The sequence below is a fragment of the Rattus norvegicus genome, chromosome 13 (assembly GCF_021556685.1).
Source record: "Rattus norvegicus strain SHRSP/BbbUtx chromosome 13, alternate assembly SHRSP_T2T, whole genome shotgun sequence".
In the NCBI taxonomy this organism is placed as follows: domain Eukaryota; kingdom Metazoa; phylum Chordata; class Mammalia; order Rodentia; family Muridae; genus Rattus; species Rattus norvegicus.
This window is the reverse complement of record NC_141546.1, coordinates 81077544-81100421: the sequence shown is the minus strand read 5'-3', so window position 1 is coordinate 81100421 and position 22878 is coordinate 81077544. Positions and strand designations below refer to the sequence as shown.

Sequence of the window (22878 nt, the reverse complement as noted above, 5' to 3'; positions counted from 1 at the left end):
TTAATGGTTTTTCTTTAGAGAAGTTGTTCTTTTTTTAATTTTTAAAAATTTATTTAATTTTATACTCCCAATTTTATTCCCCTCCTGGTCCATCCCCCACATACAGTTCTATACCACACTCACCCCCTGTGTCTCCACAAGGATGTCCCTACCCACCCCACCAGACCTCTAAACTTCCTGGGGCCTCCAGTGTCTTGAGAGATAGTTGCATCTTCTTTAACTGAACCCCAGACCCAGGAGTCCTCTGCTGTATATGTGTTGAGGGCCTCATCTCAACTGGTATATGCTGCCTGGTTGGTGATCCAGTGTCTGCGAGATCAGGGGGTTAATTGAGACTGCTGGTCCTCCTACAGGGTTGCCCTCCTCCTCAGCTTCCTCTAGCTTTTCCCTATTTCAACTACAAGGGTCAGCAGCTTCTGTTCATTGGTTGGGTGCACATATCTGCATCAGACTCCTTCAGCTGTTCGTTGGGTCTTTTGGAGGGCAGTCATGATAGGTCCTTTTTTGTGAGCGCACCATAGCTTCAGTAATGGTGTTAGGTTGTGGAGCCTCCCCTTGAGATGGATCCCACTTTGGGCCTGTTGCTAGACCTTCTTTTCCTCAGGTTCGTCTCCATTTCTATCTCTGTATTTTTTTCAGACAGGAAGAATTATAGGTCAGAGTTTTGACTGTGGAATAGCAACCCCATCCCTCACTTGATGCCCTGTTTTTCTGCTGGAGGTGAGCTCTACAAGTTCCCTCTCCCCACTGTAGGGCATCTCATCTATGCCCCCCCCCATTTGAGTCCCGAGGATCTTTCACTTCCCAGGCCTCTGGTACATTCTAGAACATCCTCCCAACCTCCTTCCTCCCACGGTAGCATGTTTCCATTTTTTCCTCTGGCCCTCAGGTCTTCAGTCCTCCCCCCACTACCTAATACCAGATCATGTTCCCCTCTCCCACTCACCCTCATTCCCTTTCCCTCTCCTATCCCTCCCTGTCTCCCTGCCCCCCCTTGTGGTTGCATTCTTCTCCCAAGTGGGACTGAGGTATCCTCAATTGGGCCCTTCAGCTTGTTGGCCTTTTTGAGTTCTGTAGACTGTATCTCTCATTTGGGGGGGGGCTAATATCCACTTATTAGAAAGAACATACCATGCATGTGCTATTGGGTGAGTCTGAATTAACTCACTCAGGATAATATTTTCTGGTTCCATCTATTTCTCTGTAAAACTCAGGAAGGCCTCATTCTTAATAGCTAAGTAGTATTCCATTGTGTAAATGAACCACATTTTCTGTTTCCATTCTTCTGTTGTGGCACATGTGGGTTGTTTCCAACTTCTGGCTATCACAAATAAGGTTGCTATGACCATAGTGCAACACATGCCCCTGTGGCATGGTGGGGCATCTTTTGGGTATATTCCCAAGAGTGGTATTTCTGGGTCTTTAGGTAGGTCATTTTCCAATTTTATGAGGAACCTCCAAATTGATTTTCAGAATGATTGTACCAGTTGCAATCCGACCAGCAATGGGGAGGAATGTTCCTCTTTCTCCACAACCTCACCAACATGTGTTATCACCTGCGGTTTTGATCTCAGCCATTCTGACTGGTATAAAGTGGAATCTTAGGGTTGTTTTGATTTGCATTTCTCTGATCACTAAGGACTTTGAACATTTCTTTAGGTGTTTGTCAGCCATTTGAGATTCCTCTTTTGAAATTCTTGGTTTAGTTCTATGCCCCCCTTTTTTTATTTTCCCAATAATGGATTTATTTGTGTTACATTTGATCCCAAACCCCTGCTCTTCCCCCCTTAACCTCCCAAAGACCAAGATGGAGTGGCAGTTCTTTTTCTTTTCTACTTATTGGATTTTTTATTTACATTTCAAATGTTATTCCCTTTCCTGGTTTCCTGGACATAAGCCCCCATCCCATCTCCCTCCCCTTATTTAAGGGTGTTCCCTTCCCCATCCAACCCCGTTCCTGCCCCCCCCCCCAACATTCCCCTACACTGGGTGGGGGGTCAAACCTTGGCAGGACCAAGGGGTTCTCCTTACATTGGTGCCCAACAAGGCCATCCTTTGCTACATAGCATCTAGAGTCATGGGTCAGTCCATGTATAATCCTTCGATAGTGGTTTAGTCCCTGGGAGCTCTGGTTGGTTAGCATTGTTGTTCTTATGGGGTTGCAAGCCATTTCGGCTCTTTCAATCCTTTCTCTGATTCCTCCAGTGGTGATCCTATTCTCAGTTCAGTGGGTTGCTGCTAGCATTTGCCTCTGTATTTGACATCCTCTGGCTGTGCCTCTCAGGAGACAGCTATATCCAGCTCCTGTCAGCATGCACTTCTTGGCTTCATTAACCTTATCTAGTTTTGGTGGCTGTAGATATATATATGGGCCATATACCCATATGGGCAGGCTCTGAATGGCTGTTCCTTTGGTCTCCAAATTTTGCCTCCATATCCCCTTCTATGAATATTTTTGTTGCCCCTTTTAAGAAGGAGTGAAGCATCTGTACTTTGGTCATTGTCCTTCTTGAGCTTCTTGTGGTCTGTGGATTGTATCTTGTAATTCAAGCTTTTGGGCTAATATTCACTTATCAGTGAGTGCATACCATGTGTGTTTTTCCATGATTGGATTACCTCACTCAGGATGATAATTTCTAATTCAATCCATTTGCCTATGAATTTCATGAAGTCATTGTTTTTGATAGCTGAGTAGTGTTCCATTGTGTAATGTACCATATTTTCTGTATTCTGTTAAAGGGCATCTGGGTTCTTTACAGCTTCTTTTATTGTTGAGGATAGTTTTCGCTGTCCTGGGTTTTTTGTTATTCCAAATGAATTTGGAAATTGTTCTTTCTAACTCTATGAAGAATTGAGTTGGAATTTTGATGGAGATTGCATTGAATCTATAGATTGCCTTTGGCAAAATGGCCATTTTTACTATATTAATCTTGCCAATCCATGAGCATGAGAGGTCTTTCCATCTTCTGAGATCTTCAATTTCTTTCGTCAAAGACTTGAAGTTCTTGTCATACAGATCTTTCACTTACTTGGTTAGAGTTACACCAAGGTATTTTATATTATTTGGGACTATTGTGAAGGGTGTCATTTCCCTAATTTCTTTCTCAGCCTGTTTATACTTTGAGTAGAGAAAGGCTACTGATTTGTTTGCGTTAATATTATACCCAGCCACTTTGCTGAAGTTGTTTATAGGCTTAGTAGTTCTCTAGTGGAAATTTTGGGGTCACTTAAGTATACTATCATATCATCTGCAAAGAGTGATATTTTGACTTCTTCTTTTCCCGTTTGTATCCCTTTGGCCTCCTTTTGTTGTCTGATTGCTCTGGCTAGGACTTTGAGTGTTATAATGACTAAGAAGGGAGAGAGTGGGCAGCCTTGTCTAGTCCATGATTTTAGTGGGATTGCTTCAAGTTTTTCTCCATTTAGTTTGATGTTGGCTACTGGTTTGCTGTTCATTGCTTTTACTATGTTTAGGTATGGGCCTTGAATTCCTGGTCTTTCCAAGACTTTTAATATGAAGGGGTGTTGAATTTTGTCAAATGCTTTCTCAGCATCTAATGAGATGATCATGACATTTTTTTCCTTGAGTTTCATTACATAGAGGATTATGTTGATGGATTTCTGTATATTGAACCACCCCTGCATCCCTAGGATAAAATCTACTTGATCATGATGGATGATTGTTTTGATGTGTTCTTGGATTCAGTTTGTGAGAATTTTATTGAATATTTTTGCATCAATATTCTTAAGGGAAATTGGTCGGAAGTTTTCTTTCTTTGTTGGGTCTTTGTGTGGTTTAGGTATAAGTGTAATTATGGCTTCATAGAAGGAATTGGGTAGTGCTCTGTTTTTATTTTGTGGAATAGTTCGGACAGTATTGGTATGAGGTCTTCTACGAAGGTCTGACAGAATTCTGCATTAAACCCTTCTGATCCTGGGCTCTTTTTGGTTTGGAGACTTTTAATAACTGTTTCTATTTCTTTAGGAGTTAATGGAGTTGTTTACATGGTTTATCTGATCCTGAGTCAACTTTGGTGTCTAGTATTTATCTAGAAAATTGTCCATTTCCTCCAAATTTTGTTGAGTATAGGTTTTTGTAGTAGAATCTAATGATATTTTTAATTCCCTCAGATTCTGTTGTTATACCTCCCTTTTCATTTCTGATTTTGTTAATTTTGATACACTCTGTGGCCCTCTGATTACTCTGGCTCAGGGTTTATCTATCTTGTTGATTTTTCTCAAAGAACCAGCTCCTTGTTTTGTTGATTCTTTGTATAGTCCTTTTTGTTTCTACTTGGTTGATTTCAGCCCTGAGTTTGGTTATTTCCTGCCTTCTACTCCTCTTGTGTGTGTTTGCTTCTTTTTGTTCTAGAGCTTTTAGGTGTGCTGTCAAGCTGTTGATGGATGATCTTTCCTGTTTCTTTTTGGAGGCACTCAGAGCTATGAGTTTTCCTCTTAGAACCACTTTCATGTGTCCCATAAGTTTGTGTATGTTGTGCCTTCATTTTCATTAAATTCTAAAAAGTCTTAAATTTCTTTATTTCTTCCTTGACCCAAGTTATCATTGAGTAGACCATTGTTCAACTTCCATGTATATGTGGGCTTTCTGTCGTTTTTTGTTGTTATTGAAGACCAGCCTTAGTCCATGGTGATCTGATAGGATGCATGGGATTACTTCAATCTTCTTGTATCTGTTGAGGCCTGTTTTGTGACTGATTATATGGTCAGTATTGGAGAAGGTACTATGAGATGCTGAGAAGAAAGTATATTCTTTTGTTTTAGGATGAGATGTTTTATAAATATCTATTAAGTCCATTTGGTTCATACTTTCTGTTAGTTTCTCTATGTCTCTGTTTAATTTCTGTTTCCATGATCTGTCCATTGATGACAGTGGGGTGTTGAAATCTCCAACTATTATTGTGTGAGGTGCAATGAGTGCTTTGAGCTTTAGTAAGATTTCTATTATGAATGTTAGGTGTCATTGCATTTCGAGCATAAATATTTAGGATTGAGAGTTCATCTTGGTGGATTTTTCCTTTGATAAATATGAAGTGTCCTTATCTTTTTTGATAACTTTTGGTTTAAAATCAATTTTATTAAGTGTTAGAATGGCTACTCCAGCTTGTTTCCTCAGACCATTTGCTTGGAAAGTTGTTTTCCAGCCTTTTACTCTGAGGTAGTGTCTGTCTTTGTCTCTGAGGTGTGTTTCCTGTAGGCAGCAAAATTCTGGGTCCTCTTTACATATCCAGTCTGTTAGTCTATGTCTTTTTATTGGGGAATTGAGTCCATTGATGTTAAGAGATATTTTTTAAGGTGTAGTTTCCCTTGTGTTGGAGTTTTTCATCTGTAATCCTTTGTAGGGCTGGATTTGTAGAAACATGTTGTGCAAATTTGGTTTTGTCATGGAATGTCTTGGTTTCTCCATATATGTTGATTGAGAGTTTTGCAGGATACAGTAACTTGGTTGATGCTGGCATTTGTGTTCTCTTAGGGTCTGTATGAAATCTGTCCAAGATCATCTGGCTTTCATAGTCTCTGGTGAGAAGTCTGGTGTGATTCTGATAGGTCTATCTTTATATGTTACTTGACCCTTTTCCCTTACTGCTTTTAAAATTCCTTGTTTTATGCATTTGGTATTTTGACTATTATATAATGGGAGGAATTTCTTTTCTGGTCCAATCTATTTGGAGTTCTGTAGGCTTCTTGTATGTGTATGGGCCTCTCTTTCTTTACGTTAGGGAAGTTTTTTTTGTCTATGATTTTGTTGAAGATATTTACTGATCCTTTGAGTTGGGAATCTTCACTCTCTTCTGTACCTATTATCCTTAGGTTTGATCTTCTCATTGTGTCCTGGATTTCCTAAATGTTTTGGGCTAAATGTTCCTAAATGTTTGTATTGATGTTTTCTATGGTATTTTCTGCCCCTGAGATTCTCTCTTCTATCTGTTCTATTCTGTTGGTGATGCTTCTGATCTATTCCCTAGGTTTTCTATCTACATTGCACTTTCTTTATTGTTTCTATTTCCATTTTTAAATCCTGGATGGTTTTGTTCAATTCCTTCACTTGTTTAGTTGTGTTTTCCTAGAATTCTTTAAGGGATTTTTGTGTTTCCTCTTTAAGGGCTTCTACTTGTTTACTTGTGTTGTCCTGTATTTCTTTAAGGGAGTTATTTATATCCCTCTTAAAGTCCTCCATCATAAAATTTGATTTTAAATCCAAATCTTGCTTTTCCGGCGTGTTTAGATAATCCAGTATTTGCTTTGGTGGGACAACTAGGCTCTGTTGATGCCAAGTAGTCTTCTGTTGCTTAGGTTCCTACGCTTGCCTCTCACCCTCAGGTTGTCTCTGGTGTTACCTTGTCTTGCTGTCTCTGACAGTGGCTTGACCCTCCTGTAGGTCTGTTTGTCAGCACTCCTGTAAACTTTTCTTTCAGCCGGATCTGGAAATAGAGAGCTGCTCCTGGTTTTGTGTGTCCTGAAGTCTCCAGGCTGGTTGCTTGGGGTAGAAGCGTTGGTCTACACATCTCAGATGTGTAGGTGCTCCTGGCAACTGGCTTACAGCTATCCGTGCAGGCAGAAACCTCAAGGGTCCTGCCCCTGACTGCTCCTAGGTCTCTGTGCCCAGAGGGCACAGATGGCACTAGGCGATTTCCTCTCGTGTCAGGAATGTGGGCAGAAAGTAGTTGTCTCTGAATTCTCAGGATTGTCCGTACTTCTGAGGGTCCAGCTCTCTTCCCCCACAGGATTTAGGTGCCTTTACCCCATTTTTTAATTGGGTTGTTTGGTTTTTTGGTGGTTATCTTCTTGAGTTATTTACATATTTTGGATATTAGTCCTCTATCTATATCAGACATGAGGTAAGTGAAGATTTTTTTTCCAATCTATAGGATGCTGATTTGTCTTATTGACTGTGTCCCATGACTTACAGACACTTTTCAGTTTCATGAGGTCCCATTTATCAATTCTTGATCTCAGAGCCTGAGCCTTTGGAGCTCTGTTTAGGAAATTTCCCCCCTGTGCCAATGAATCAAGGCTCTTTCCCACTTTCTCTTCTATTGGATTCAGTGTATCTAGTTGTATGTTGAGGCCCTTGATCTACTTAGATGTGAGCTTTGTGCATGGTGACAATGGGTCTATTTTCATTTTTCTACATACAGACAGCCAGTTAGACTAGCACCATTTATTGAAGATGCTTTCTTTTTTTCATTGTATATTTTTGGCTTCTTTGTCAAAGATCAAGTGAGTGTGTATGTGTGGTTTTATATCTTGGGTCTTCAACTCTATTCCATTGATCAACCTGTCTCTGTACCAATACCATGTTGTTTTTATCGCTATTGCTCTGTAGTAGAGCTTGAGGTGAGGGATTCCCCCAGCCATTCTTCTATTGTTAAGAATTGTTTTCGCTATTCTGGGTTTTTTGCCTTTCTAGATGAATTTGAGACTTGTTCTTTTTATTATGTCTTTGAAGAATTGTGTTGGGATTTTGATGGGGATTGCATTGAATCTGTAGACTGACTTTCATCATACGATGTCCATTTTTACTATGTTAATTCTGCCAATTCATGAACATGGGAGCTCTTTCCATTTTCTGAGATCATCTTCGATTTCTTTCCTGAGAGACTTGAAGTTCTTTTTTTGTTTTTTGTTTTTTTTTTTTTCCAAATATCAGTAAAACTTTTCGCTCCCATTCTTTTGCCATTAACATGAAACCAGAGAAAGCAAAAATGTTTTGTGTTTACAAAGCTTAAACGGCCTTTTTACCCAGAGTTCAAAACCTCAAGTGCCAAGGGGGAAGATGAAAACGCCCTCCCCCAGAACCCCTGAGCTGACCCTCGTCACCTTTAGACAAAAGCCTTCAGTCCACTGTCCAGGGACCCTGTTTGGGGCCAATTCAAGAGAAATGCCAAGAAATCAGGCCAATCCATTCCCGTGACACAAAGTGGAACAGAAGTTGCACCAAGGATCAAGTGCCTATATTCAACAGGGCACTGGAACCAGGGGGCTACTTCAAAAAAAATCAGGATTCATTTCAATGTTTTTTTTTTCATTTTGTTTTTAAATCAGTAAAAGAAACTGGGTCCTAGAAGCTGCAGTGATCTAAGCAGCAGCAGTTTTGTGCATTCGTCTTTAGTTTAAATATGTTTAAATTCTCACTCTAATGTCACACTTCATTTGCATGAAATTCTGCACCATACATACTAATAGTAAAGTTATTTACCCCCCCCCCCCATCCCAAGAAGAAGAAGAAGAAAAACTATTCTGGAAGATAATTTTCACTGAAATGTAATCAAACTTCGTTAAGTGGATTGTGACAAGATGATAAATGATACGAAAATAACATTTTAACATTTGGCCATCAACTTAAGAAAATCATTTACTATATAAATTTTTGCAATTTTTAAAAGTAATACATTCTACCTTCATATGGTTCTCATAATTAAAGCATAATGAATGGGAAGAAAAGGAAAAGAGTGCATCTGAGTGTTAGTAATGAAGGTAGAGTGTATACACTGGCTAGAGTGCAGAATTTCATAGGCCAACAATGTAACAGTTTGTTTGTTCACTTACACAGGCCAAGTGGAATTTGCAATTACCAGTTGTACTAAATGCATCAAATAAAGCTCCTAGATTGACACTAAAGGTGCCACCTTAACGTTTTCCAGGCTGCAACTATGCATAATTTTAAAATGGTTTCTTAAATTTCTTTTTTCTTTAAATATAACACAAAGAAGGTGTTAAAACTGGTGTTACAGCTCAATAGAATAAGTATTCCAGATTTTTGGAAAGATGAAGAGGAAGATATTTAGAACCCTTCACCAGAATCCCCCCAACTTGACCATAGTAGATTAATCATGTGCTTTGTAGACATGGTTAGTCAATGACACCAGCTTGATGGATCTTTCTTTCTGCACCAAATCCCATTGAGTTATCTTAGCTGATGAAGAATCATTAGACATGGAGCATTGACATCATCTAAGGTGATGTTCTTTAAGCAGTTGACCAACTGATCAGGTTGAGGAAGCTGCATCAGCTTTGGGGCCGTCACAGACCTGCCAAACATTCCATGCGCTGCATTTCCCAGTGCGCTGATTAAGGACCACTGAGAATTCCACCTGTACTCAATGTCATCCTGAACTTCTATCACATGAAAAGAGAGCTTGCTATCTCCTACTTAATAAAGCCAAACTGATCTTTCACACACTCCACAGTAGCCCTACAAAGGGGTATGATGTTGTAGGCCATAATTTGTGCATTTTGACCAAGTACACAACTAGAACTTGACATTCTCCCCTTTCTGTAGGCAATCCCCTTTGTTAGCAATCCCAACTATGCCAAAAGGATGCACTTCACCTTTCATATCCCCCTCCTCCACAATCTCAGTCATTCCTTGGTACTCAGTCTGTGTTGGATCAACACCTCTCATAGGACATAGAGTAGATGGTTGGATTAGTTCCCTCAGTACTGCCATTCACTGAGTGAGTTTACTTTCTCAGCACTGACCTTATCACCTTTGCCTTTGGACAAGCTGTATTCAACCATGTCTTCCAGTTCAGGCTATCAACACCACCAGAGAACTCAATATAATGGAAAAATATCTCCTTAACATGGCTAGCTGTTTAAATAAAGTCAGAATTATCTTTCAGAGTTGCCGCATAACCCAAGAGCCTTTTGGAGTTAGAATGACCTCTGTTTGTCATTAATACTAAATTCAACCTTACCTATTTGAGGAGAAGTAGATCCTTCCACATCCTTGGCTTGAAAAACAATAGCTTCACCACACAGTCACCATAAACAATAATGCCATCTTCTGCCTCCTTGTCTTTGCCTTTATTTGGGCTTGGAGTTTTGGGATTGGAAAAAGTGGCTTCTTTTTCTTTGGTGCTCAAAAAATGATCTGAATGGGAATGGAATGAAACCATGCCCTTGGAAAGTTTTTTTAATTCTAATAGCATGATTTCTTTGGGCAGAGAGCAAATCAGGGACCACAGTTAAACTCTACTTCATGTGCAATGTGGAGCTGGTTCCCATCAAGAATCTCACTGAGGTGGAGGAACATACGAGCATCACAGTCCACACACTTAATGAAATCAACACCATGTCTCTGAACTCATTAGTGAACTGAAATGTATTTGACAGAACCTCTATGTTGGTTGCTCATTCTCATTTGTCACGTCAGTCTGTTGAAATATTAAACCTAACATGGTCACCTTCCAACGGGGTCACTTTGGATTTTGTGCCTTTGTCTCCAAAGGGAAGTTCTTTAGGAATCACAAAGTCAACTTTGATTTGTCCTGGCAATGGGTCATTCTGGTTTTTATTGGGTACTTTTGGGATAACTTTGGATACAGTTCCTTCAAAATGTTCAATGCTGATATCTTCAAAAATGACTGTTCCTTGAGGCAGTAGTCTGACATCTGTTGCAACTTCTTTACCATTTCTTTCCTTGGTTGTGAATTCAACTTCATCTCCAGGATGCAGGGTTTCTAGATCACCTTTAAATTCATTTCTAGATCACCTTTAAATTCACTACAGTAAAAGATATCTCTTTTACAACAGCACCTCTTTCAATAAAGCCAAACACCTCCTTCATGGCACAGACTACTTCTTGATAGCAAGCTTGTTTCTTTTTCAAAAGCATAATGTTATGAGCACTTACAGTACCAATGTGTTTATTGTTCTAATTAAAGTTAATTTTATCTCCAGTTTCCAGCTTCACGTTCCCTTCCACGTCTTCAGAGGTGTAAGTCAGATAAAACACTTCCCCATTATGTTCATAGCATACACTCCCTGTTAGACTCTGACCCAAGGCAGCTGGAGATTACTAAGTTGTGAGGAACAGTACACACAACTTGTCCATTCACTGGTTCTTCAGGATGTATTTCTGGTTTTATCTTAACCAATTTAATAGCAATAGGTTTCCCAGTCCTCTGGTCAGATGATACTTCAAATTCCACATCTCCTACTTTTAAGTCCTGGCGGTTGCCATTATATTGTGAACAGTAGAAGAAAAGTCTAGCTTGCCATTCTGAACACTGAATAAATCTGTAAGAGGTCAACAGTTTTTCAATAACCCCAGTCTCATGGAGTGCTGCCGAAGTAACATTGGGTACCTATTGTGTCCGTTGTGGAGAAGGTTTGGATCAAAGCTCATCTTGCAGTGATAATCAAATATTGCACTTTTCAGTAGTATTTGCTGACCCTACTTTTGTTTTCATCACAAAACAAAGTTGCTAGTATTTAAAAAAAAAGTGAGAGGAAATGATCTACCAAGCTAATAAAGAATACAACTGCTGCTGCACTGGGCAATCTCACAGTACAGCACTGAAGAAAACAAAGACTACTAGCAGTGTTGGGAAGTGCTCTTTCAAAGCTGTTGAGTAGGCACAAACTTCTTGTTTCAGAGCAAGTGTTGTGTCTTCAACTTGTGTACTTTTCTTTGGTTGTTGCGGGTCTGTTGCTTGCCTGATTTGAACTTGAAGCAGCAGTTTCAGGTGGTAAAGTCTGTTCCATTACACTTCATACCCAACAGCTCAGTGCCCCCTCTCCAGCACCACCATAAGCAGCACAGCCCGGTACATAGGAATATATGTCACTTCTCTTGCCGAGACTTGAAGTTCTTATCATAAAGATCTTTCACATGTTTGGTTAGAGTTACCCCAAGATATTTTATATTATCTGTGCCTATTGTGAAGGGAGTTGTTTCCCTAATTTCTTTCTCAGCCTGTTTATCATTTGTATAAAGGAAGTTTACTGATTTATTGGAGTTAATTTTATATTCAGCCACTTTGCTGAAGTTGTTTATCAGCTAAAGAAGTTCTTTGGTAGAATTTTTGGGTCCCTTATGTATACTGTCATGTCATTTGCAAATAGTGATACCTTTATTTCTTTGCCAATTAGTATCCCCTTGATCTCTTTTTGTTGTCTTATTGTTCTAGCTAGCACTTTGAGAACTCTATTGAATAGATATGAGGAGCATGGGCATCCTTGTTCCCAATTTTAGTGGGATAGCTTCAAATATCTCCATTTAATTTGATACTGGCTGTTGGTTTACAGTAAATTGCTTTTGAATTCCTGATCTCTCCAGTACTTCTAACATAAAAGGGGTGTTGCATTTTGTCAAATGCTTTTTCTGCATCTAAGGAGATGATCATATGATCTTTTTTCCTTGAGTTTGTTTATATGGTAGATTATGTTAATGAATTTTTGTATATTTAACCAACCTTGCATCCCTGGGATGAAGCCTACTTGATCGTGGTGAATGATGGTTTCAATGTGTTCTTGAATTCGGTTTGCAAAAATTTGATTGAGTATTTTTGCACCAATATTCATAAGGAGATTGGTCTGAGGTTCTCTTTTTTTGCTGGATTCTTGTGCGGTTTAGGCATCAGAGTAACTGTGGCTTCATAGAATGAATTAGGTAGTGTTCCTTCTACTTCTATTTTATGGAATAGTTTGAGGAATGTTGGTATCAGGTCTTCTCTGAAGGTCTGGTAGAATTCTGAACTAAATCCATCTGGCCCTGGGCTTCTTTTGGTTGGGAGGTTTTTAATGACTTCTTCTATTTCCTTATGGAATATGGGCCTGTTTAGAAAGTTTACCTGCTCTTGATTTATTTTGGTATGTAGTAGCTATCTAGAAAACTATCCATCTCATCTAGATTTTCCAGTTCTGTTGAGTATAGGCTTTTATAGTAGAATCTGATAATTTTTTAAAAATTTTTCTCAGTTTCTGTTGTTCTCTCTCCTTTTCATGTCTAATTTTGTGAATTTGGATGCTGCCTCCGGGCCCTTTAGTTAGTTTGAGTAGGGGTTTAACTATCTTGTTGATTCTCTCAAAGAATCAGTCTTTGGTTTTGCTGATTCTTTGTATTGTTCTCTTTGGTTGGTTGGTTGGTTGATTTCAGCCCTGAGTTTGACTATTTCCTGCAGTCTACTCTTGGGTGAGTTTGCTTCTTTCTGTTCCGGAGCACTCAAGTGTGCTGTTACATTGGTAGTGTAAGATCTCTCCAATTTCTTTACCAGTGCACTTATTGCTGTGATTTTTCCTCTTAGCACAGCTTTTGTTGTGTCCCATAAGTTCGGGTACGATATGTCAACATTTTCATTAAGTCCCAGGAAGTCTTTAATTTTTTTTCTTTCATTCCTGACCAAATTATCATTGAGCAGAGAGTTGTTCACATGTATGTGGGTTTTCTGTTGCTTTTGCTGTTACTAAAGACCAGCTTTAGGCCATAGTGGTCTGATAAGATGCATGCTATTATTTCAATCTTCTTGTATTGGTTGAGGGTTGTTTTGTGACCAGTTATATGGTTGATTTTGAAGAAGGTACCATGATGTGCTGAAAAGGTATGTTCTTTTGTTTTAGAGTGAAATGTTCTGTAGATATCTGTTAAATCCATTTGGTTCATAACCTCTATTAGTTTCACTGTGTGTCTCTGTTTAGTTTCTATTTCAGTGACCTCTTCATTGGTGAGAGTGGGATGTTGAAGTCTCCCATTATTATTGTGTAGGGTCCAATGTATGTTTTGAGCTTTAGTAAAGTTTCTTTTATGAATGTAGGTGCCCTTGGATTTGGAGCATAGATGTTCAGTATTGAGACTTTCCCTTTGTGGATTTTCCCTTTAATGAATATGATGTATCCTTCCTCTTCATGCTTGATAACTTTTGGTTGAAAGACTTTTAATTGGATATTAGGATGGTGACTCCAGCTTGTTTCTTGGGACCATTTGCTTGGAAGACCTTTAGCCATTCTTTTACTCTAAGATAGTGTTTGTCTTTGTTATTGAGGTGTGTTTCTTGTATGCAGTAAAATACTGAATCTTGTTTGCATATCTTTGTTTGTTAGCTTATGTCTTTTTATAGATGAATTGAATTCATTAATATTGAGAGATATTAAAGATAGATGACTGTTAGTTCCTGTTATATTTGCTTTTGTAGGTAGCTTTATGTGCTTATGGCGCTCTCCTTTCGGCTTTGTTGTAAGAGGCTTAATATCTTGTCTTTTCTTTGGTATAGGTATCTTCTTTGTATTGAAGTTTTCCTTCTAGGATCCTCTGTAGGGCTGGTTTGGTAGATAGATAGTTTGAATTTGATTTTATCCTGGAATATTGTGGTTTCTCCATCTATGTTGATTGAGAGTTTTGCTGGGTATACTAGCCTGGGCTGGCATTTGTGTTCTCTTAGAGTCTGCATGACCTCTGACCAGACTCTTCTGGCTTTCATAGTCTCTGGTGAGAAGTCTGGTATAATTCTGATAGGTCTGACTTTGCATGTTACTTGGCCCTTTTCCCTTTGGTTCTTTTTTTCGGAGCTGGGGACCGAACCCAGGGCCTTGCGCTTCCTAGGTAAGCGCTCTACCACTGAGCTAAATCCCCAGCCCCTCCCTTGCAACTTTTAATATGATTTCTTTGTTCTGTGCATTTAGTGTTTTGATTATTATATGATGAGATGATTTTCTTTTCTGGTTCCATTTGTTTGGTGTTCTTTAGGCTTCTTGTATATTTATGGACATTTCTTTCTTTAGATTGGAGAAGTTTTCTTCTATGATTTTGTTGAAGATGGTTTCTGCTCCTTTGAGCTTGGAATCTTCACTCTCCTCTATTCCAATTCTTAGATTTGCTCTTTTCATTGTGTCCTGAATTTTCTGGATGTTTTAGCTTAGGAGTTTTTGATGTTTTGAATTTTTTTGACTGTTGTGTCAATCTCTTCTCCAGTATCTTCTACATCTGAGATTCTCTCTTCTATTACTTGTACTCTTTTTAGTAATATTTACATCTGTAATTTCTATCTTTCTAGGTTTTCATTTTCTGGTTTGGCTCTATTTGTGTTTTCTTTATTGTTTCTACTTCCAATTTTAGGTTTTAGGCCACTTTATGCAATTCCTTCACCTGTTTGATTGTGCTTTCCTGTATTTAAGGGATTTGTTTCCTCTTTAAGGGCTTCTGCCTGTTTGTTTTCCTGTATTTCTTTTGGAGTTATTTATATCCTCCTTAAAGGACTCTATTATCTTCATAAGATAGGATTTTAGGTCAGTTTCCTGATTTTCAGGTTTGTTGTTGTATTTAGGTCTTGCTCTGGTGGGAGAACTGGGTTCTGATGATGCCCGTGTACATTGGCTTCTGTTGCTTATTTTCTTGCACTTGCCTCTGGCCATCTGGTTAGCCCTGGTGTTTACTGGTCTGGGTGACTCTGTTTGGAGTCTGCCTCTTTTGTCCCTGGGTTGCAACAGGTCTCCTGGTAGGCCTGCTGCACTGGCTGTAGCAGACTTCCTGTGGGGCCTTCCAACTGGAGGGCCTTCAGGGAGAAGCTGCTGATTTGTTGCCCTAGCTGCAGTAGATCTCCTGGGAGGCCTTCAGACTGTTGGGTCTGAAGAGCATTCACACTGTTGTCCTGTGTGAAGCTGTTCTCTGAGGTAGTTGGGGATTGTCAAAGGACTATGGTTTCTGTTTCCTTTTGTGCAGCCACAGTCCAGGAAGGCTTTCAGTCTTTTGGGTCAGTTGCCCTGTATGCTGCAGAGCCCCTGGGAGGTCTTCAGACTGTGGTGTCAATTGCCCAGTTGCCCTGTGTAAGGAGGAACTCCTGGGCTGCCCTCAAGCTGTGGTGTCCTAGGTACAGTGGATCTCCTGGGATGTCTCCAGTTGTGGTGTCGGATGCCCTGGGTGCAGCAGATCTCCTAGGATGCCTCAGGATGTGGGATCAAATGTTTTGAGTGCAGTGGTTCTTCTGGTATGCTTCAGGATTCGATGTCAAATGTTCTGAGTGCAGCAGATCCTCTGGGAAGCCTCAGAATATAGCGTCTTTCAGAAAGCAGACTAGCTAGCAGTCTGTCCCAGCAGAAAGGACCAGGTGAAAGGGGAGAAGTTCTGCTTTAAAAGAATCAAAGCTTTTGAGTCCATACTGCAGCTTTTTATGCATCTTCATCCAAAAAACTACAACCCTGACTTACATTGTAGATTGTTAATGAACTGCAACATACCCGCCAGTCACCTGAGAGCAGTACATTACAAGTGCCATTGGCAGTCTTCTCTCCCTGTCAAAGGTTACAAAGGGTTACTATGTATGTATACATTTCTGTACTTTTATTTAAGCACATTATCTTTTAGCCATCTACTTATTTTTCTCACATTCTATGTGTTTATTATAGAACTTTTCTGTTTGTTTATTGTTAAATTGTGTAAAATGCCATTTCTCAACTTGAGCCTTGCACTATTCACTCTCTGAAGCCCTTTTTAAAGTTTCAGTACCAGGTGCTAAACCCTGGATATTGCACATACTAAGCAAGTACTCTACCATTGAGCTGCACCTCTAGCCCTGTGTAGTGCCTTTTAATAAGCACAAGTGTTGAGTTTTAGTGTAGCAAGTCACTCAGTTTTTATCAACTGTGAATCTAAATAGCTCTTTGCTACCTGAAGGTTAGCCATCTGCCCTAAACTGCTGTGCTTCGTGTCTCTGTGTGTGTGTGTGTGTGTGTGTGTGTGTGTGTGTGTGTGTGTGTGTGTGTGTGTCTGATGCTTACTCCATCTGGAATTGAGAAATGGCAATTTAATTTTGTTGTTTTCTCCTGTAGACAGCCACTTGTTTGACATCATTCAGTGCACAATCTAGTTTTTCCCCAGTATGTAGTACTTCTTAGATCATACTTCTGCTTGTTTTCTTTTATTGGTCTGATGGAATTTGTTTTTTAGGGGGTTGGCTTGACTATTCTTAATTAAAGCTGGGTCCCCTGAACTGGAGTTAGAATGTATGGCTGATGGGATTAGAACCTGGGTCCTCTAGAACAGCCAGTGCTACTAACCACTTAGCCTTCACTCCAAGCCTATACACCTTTAAAAAAAAAAAAAGCAGTCATGGGCCAGCAATATAATTCAGAGGATAATGGCATTGTTGCTAAGCCTGATACTTGATTTTAATCCTGAGAGCCACATGGTAAGAAATCAGCTTCTGTAAGTTGTCCTCTGAACTCCACATGCCATGGCGTGTGCATATGTTTATAACACATTGTAAACAGTTTTTAATGGGGAAAAAGGTTAGAGAAATTGCTCACTTGTTAAAGTGCTTGTGGCACAAATCTGAGGGGTAGAATTTAGATCCACAGAACTTGCCTAGTGTCTGTGATTCCAACCTCAGATGAACACAGTGAATCCCCAGAGACTAACCATACCAGCAAGTTCTGGGTTTGAGTGAAAGGCCCTGCCTCAGTGAAAAAGGGGGAAGAAGGGCTGGAGAGATGGCTCAGCGGTTAAGAGCACCCGACTGCTCTTCCAGAGGTCATGAGTTCAATTCCCAGCAACCACATGGTGGCTCACAACCATCTAAATAAATCTTAAAAAAAAAAAAAAAAAGAAAAAGGGGGAAGAAATCAAATATTTCTTGGTAGCACTCTCAGGTCTCCACATGCATGTGCATGCGTGTCTTGTTGCACCCCCCATTCCTACAGACATCCATACACACAAATACACATATACATGTATACACACATATACATGTATATGCACACGAAAATGAAAAAGTTATACTATGAAGTATATACTATGAACTCCAGCCTTATTTAACAAAACATTTTTGAAGGGCCTCATGGGAATAATGCAGACACTGTAGACTTGGTCATTAAGAAACATGGGTTCAAATAATGAGTCCATTGTTGATTATTTCTGGGAGTCTTCGTGGTCTCTTCTTAATTTGTATATGCATTTCCCACCTTCTAGAGTAGCCATACGTTTTTTTTTTTTAAGCATGTAAAGTATCTAATGGGAACCAGACTTGGCACAAATGCTGACATGTGAATTACCACTGCTCTCCTTCTGTAATCCTATTTCCATACTTACTTGATAGCATTTATCTTCCTCAGCTCAGTTGTTGACCTCCCACCTCTTATTTCCCTCAGGTGATTCTAGTCACAAAATTCCTATTTCAAACTTTGAATTCGGGCATGACCAAGCAACTGTGCTACAAAACCTCTATAAATTTATTCACCCAAACCCAGGGAACTGGCCACCTATTTACTGCAAGGTAATATCCAGTAAGGAGTTCTTTTAAGATTACTCTTTTAGACACCAAAAGATTTAAAAAGATACTAAAAGAATTTCAGGGTTTTTTTTTTTTTGTTAGTTGTATGTTTTAAAACGTTCTAATTTCTATGAAGTTAGTGAGCCTTTAAATTCCTAAATTTTGGAGGCTACAAAAGTTGAGTATAATTTTTTCAAATCCCTTTTGAAATACCTGCAATATCTTTTTAGTCCAATGAACGGATACTCCATTCTGTATACATACAAGATTACATGCTACACAAGATTACTTTCTATTCAAAGCTGTCTGTGTCACATTTTTTTACCCCTTTTGTGATATTTAGAAAAGGCTTTGCTTTATCTAAATTCTCTAGGATAGTGGTCAAAAATTGGTTCTTAAACTTGCTGCACATTCTCATGACCAGATCACATGATCTGAACATTGACTTCTTCATTGGCCTACCCTAAGTCTTATTTGACTTTTCATAAACTGTATTAACATTGCATATGTTACTGTATATAGCCAGTTAATACCAGTAGATTTTTCTAATGTATGCAATTTTTTAATAGTTTTCAGATAGTATCTGTCCTACACACACCTCAATTTGAAAGGACTGTTAATTAAAATAACTGAAAATAGGTGAAAAATAACAGTAATTTTTTCCTTCTGCAGTCTGATGACAGAGCCAGAGTCAACTGGTGTTTGAAGCGTATGGAGCGGGCATCAGGTGAGTGGAACCTGGGTCATTGCAGGAACTGCAATATATACTTGTGTTTTGACAGAGTGTTCTGAATGCCCAAATTCACTAATTGTGTTTTTCTGTTCACTAATGGAAGAAATAAGGCAAGATCTAGAACTTCTCACTGTAGAGGACCTTGTAGTGGGAATCTACCAGCAAAAATTCCTCAAGGAGCCCTCTAAAACCTGGGTTCGAAGCCTCCTAGATGTGGCCATGTGGGACTATTCTAGCAACACGAGGTATTGATAATGATTTTGTAATTTGCTGATGTTGATAACTTTTCTGAGCTACATTCTGAGAAAATAGGTTTGAACTAGGTTTTAGGTTTTGTAGTTTTGTTTTCTTTTTGTAAGTACTTTTTAGTTAAATCTAATAAACATCTAGGGGTTGGGGATTTAGCTCAGTGGTAGAGCGCTTGCCTAGGAAGCGCAAGGCCTTGGGTTCGGTCCCCAGCTCCGAAAAAAAAAAAAAAAAAAAAAAAGAACCTAATAAACATCTAAAACTATTTTTATGTGTATGAGTGTTGGCCTGTGCACACACCGAATGAGTTCCTGATAATCCTGGAGGCCAGATGAAGGTGTCAGATCCTCTGTTCCTGGGACCAAGCCCAGGGCTCTAGACTGCCCTTTACTACTGAGCCAGCTGTCCAGCCTAGGAAAACTTAAATGCTATTTTTAATATTAGCATACAATAATTGATGGAAATATACATTGCTGTTTTATACTAAAATCAAAAATACTGTCAAATAACCTGACTAGTCTTTACCAGTTAGAATTTGTCTACTAATGAAAAGAATGCTTTTATATTTATTTTGACTTTATTTTTATTAAATTGTTTTCATCATATGTATAATTGTTTATTTTTATTTTGAAATAATCTTAGATTTACTGAAAAGTTAAAATATTAATAAAATAAGCACAGTACTCTCTTAGTTTCTTTAATTAACATATTAACACATTGTCATAATGATTTGTCTCTACATACATACACACTTTTTCTAAGCCACTTGAGAGTAAATTGATCACTGCTTCTTTGTATCTAAGTATGCCAATATTCCCTAAGAATTAACATTTCTCTTATAGTGGTATGATTATCAAATTCAGAATATTGCCAATGACACAAAGACCTATTATCTAAGCTGAAGTTCATTGGTTCCAATCCTTCCATGATTTCTTTCTAGATAAAACAGTATCTAGAGTTCAGTCCTGAGTCACATGTTGCAAGGGCTTGATGTCTGTTACAAAAACTTTGCTCTGGAACATTTGTTGGTCATGTGTATGCCTGTATGTTACTAGGGCTGACCTGGAATTCATGAACCTACTGCTTCAGCCTCCCAAGTGGTAGTATTGCAGGCATAGACTACCACTGCTAAGGATCCCAATCCTTAGTCTATGTTTCTCAGTTTGAGTTGGCTTATGTTTCTTCATGACTAGGCTAAGATTATGCATTTTAGGAGAAATACCACAAAAAAATACATCTTCTCCATATGTCACACTTGGACATGTGTCAGTTTGTCCCATTCCTGATTGACAACTTAGTTGCCTTAGATCTGTTGAAATTCCCTTTGATCAGTCACTTTCATGTACCTACCTCATAATGGGTTGGCATGAACTCAGCAGTAGAGTGTTGCCTAGATAATATAAGGCCTGAGGTTCAATCTCCAAATAAAAATAATTTAAAGTATTTTTGAGTAATGAAATTCCTTAAATTGTCAAATACTAGTTCTGGCATCCAGTGATGATTTAGTTGGAAGGGCTCCTCCCGTGCTTGTGAAATTGTGATTTTTTTTTGTTGTTTCTTCAGAATTCTTTAGAATTCTATAATAAAGGCTTTTGTTCACTACGTAATGGAGCTTGTTTTTTAAGCTCTAATAAATAGCATGTGTGGCTTGAAGAGGTGCCTTCAGGCAGTGGTCTGTCTTTTCCCAGCCTCTGGTCACTTGAGTACTTCTTGCTTTGTAGTACAGTCCAGCTTCATCCTTCACTGCTCCAGTCATCCCTTGGATTAGCAGTTTGTCTGCTAGACCCACATGGTGCTGAGATGAGAGATCTGTTGAGTATATGTGTCTTACTGTTTGAGTCTTGGAGTGCATTGACAGAATTGTCAGTGTTGGTGGAACCATGGCAGTTCAGAACTCATTTCTGATTGACTTTAGTCTGAGGATAGAGTCACAGGTGTTTTCTCAAAGTTACTTGAGTTCTTTCTTTCACCCAGTCACAATAGTGCTTGTTTCTATCCCATATTGGTCCCACCTCATTTTGTTGGTTTAATTAGCCTTTGAATGTATAAAGCACTAGCATTTTTCTAACAGTGCATATTCAAAGTGTCACTCACCTCACTAAAACCCTACAAAGGTTTAGAAATTGACTTGGGGAGAACTGACTCTTTATAATGTTGACTTGTGTTCTAGGACAAAAGTTGTTTTTCTTTTGTTCAAATCAACACTGTCTTTGTAATATGTATTTATGTTTCTCACACAGGTTTGTAGGTCTAATATTGGTACATTGATGAGGGTCATTTCCTTTGTAAATTTTAAGCTTCATAATCTAACATTATTTAGTAATTTGTGTATTTCTGGGGAACTATATAGTATAAAGTAGATTTTTAAATGTTTTGAGATGTCTGCAAGGAAGGAACCCTCAAAACTTTTATTTCTAAGCTTTCGGTGTTTTGTAACATTCTATAGATTATGAAATGTCATTTTGAATAAGTACTGTTTAATTCATCCTCTAACAAACCTAATAAAGTAAATGTAAGCCTTTTAAATGAGTAGATTAAAGGTCTTTCTGGATTCTGTTTCTTACAAATTACAGATCTTTGCATTAAGACCAAACTCTGTTGATTGTTATATAAAAAAAACCACTGGTAATTACTTATGTTTATGTTTTTTGATAACAGTATATAATCTATTTTACGAACTGTCCTGTGGACACACAAGAATATTCCATTCTCTTTAGGGTTGCAGGACTTTAATCTATTCATAAGATCTACATCGATTGTTGGTTAGTCAGTTTTCTATTACTGTAATTAATGCCCAAGATAATCAGCCCATATAAAGAAAGAGATGGTTTTTATTTTGAAGGCTCAAGTCCATGATCAGTTTTGTGACTGTTCAGGCAGTGCCGTAGAGTTGAGAGTGTGTAGTAAGCGAACTCTACTACCTCAACACTGGGAAATTAAAGAGGAGGAGATTGGTGTTAAACAGGTGTTTTAGCAGGCACACACTAGCCTCAACTATCTGAAGGCCTCCCACTCACCTTCCTCCTTTTTAACATAAGGACTACTGTGTAAACATACTTTCCTATACTTGTTGTGTTGAACAGGCTGGCCTTAAACTTAAAATCCACCTGCCTCTGCCTCCAAGTGCTAGAATTAAAGTATGCACCACTATACCCCACACCTTGCTTCCTATATAAATCTATCGCCTCCCAGGAACCACTAAGCTGAGGACCTTTGGTGGCATTTGGGCCTTGGCAGGAATATCTTAGCTGTAAATCATTCTGCCTCACCCTCCTGAGTGCTGGGAGTAGACACATGTGGTACCATGTCTGCAGATTTTATTTTATTTTTTACTCTTCAATTAGCTCTGTCCTCTTGAAATAGCATCTATTGGGGACTAGTGTTTTACTCTGTGTCCATTAAGCTGTTTGCTTTTTAAAGGTGTCTGTACATTAAAAAGTTTGGTGAATCTTGGTGTATAGTAAGTTGAAAGGAGACTTAAAAGGTATTTTCTAGATTTTTTGCATGATTAAGATTTCCACAGTCACACTTTGTGTCCACGAATTCCTAAACATAACTCCATTGTGTCATGTATTCCTTTTGCAAAGCTTTAGCTATGCACAGGGCTTTTAGCTTAGAGACTTTAAAGATGTTACTGTTTAGCCATCTTTCATATTGGTAGCTCTTCTTGGTTTGTTATTTAAGGTACATTTTATGAGGTGTCTGATAAACCATTTCAGTATGCACAAATTGGCATCTGTTTCTATAGCTTTTTTTCAGGTTGAAATTTTTCTCCCACTTAATTTCTGTTAAGGGAACCTATAATATATGCTCCTATAGTATCTTTCTCTTTAGTACTTTCTCTTTTTTACTCTAATCATTTATTCTCACGGCAGTTTACTGGTTTCTAGTTTC

At 38.7% G+C, this 22878-nt stretch overlaps 1 protein-coding gene and 1 pseudogene across 1 annotated transcript in view; one reads left to right on the top strand and one right to left on the bottom strand.

Moving 5' to 3' along the window:
- Positions 1-22878, top strand: part of Mael (maelstrom spermatogenic transposon silencer) — a 39429-nt gene that overhangs the window by 7353 nt on the left and 9198 nt on the right. The window contains 3 exon segments of the mRNA NM_001108857.1: positions 17884-18008; positions 18678-18732; positions 18842-18983. Of these exon segments, the coding sequence (NP_001102327.1) occupies positions 17884-18008; positions 18678-18732; positions 18842-18983 (322 nt within the window).
- LOC134481527 (cold shock domain-containing protein E1-like) lies at positions 8832-11152 on the bottom strand (annotated as a pseudogene).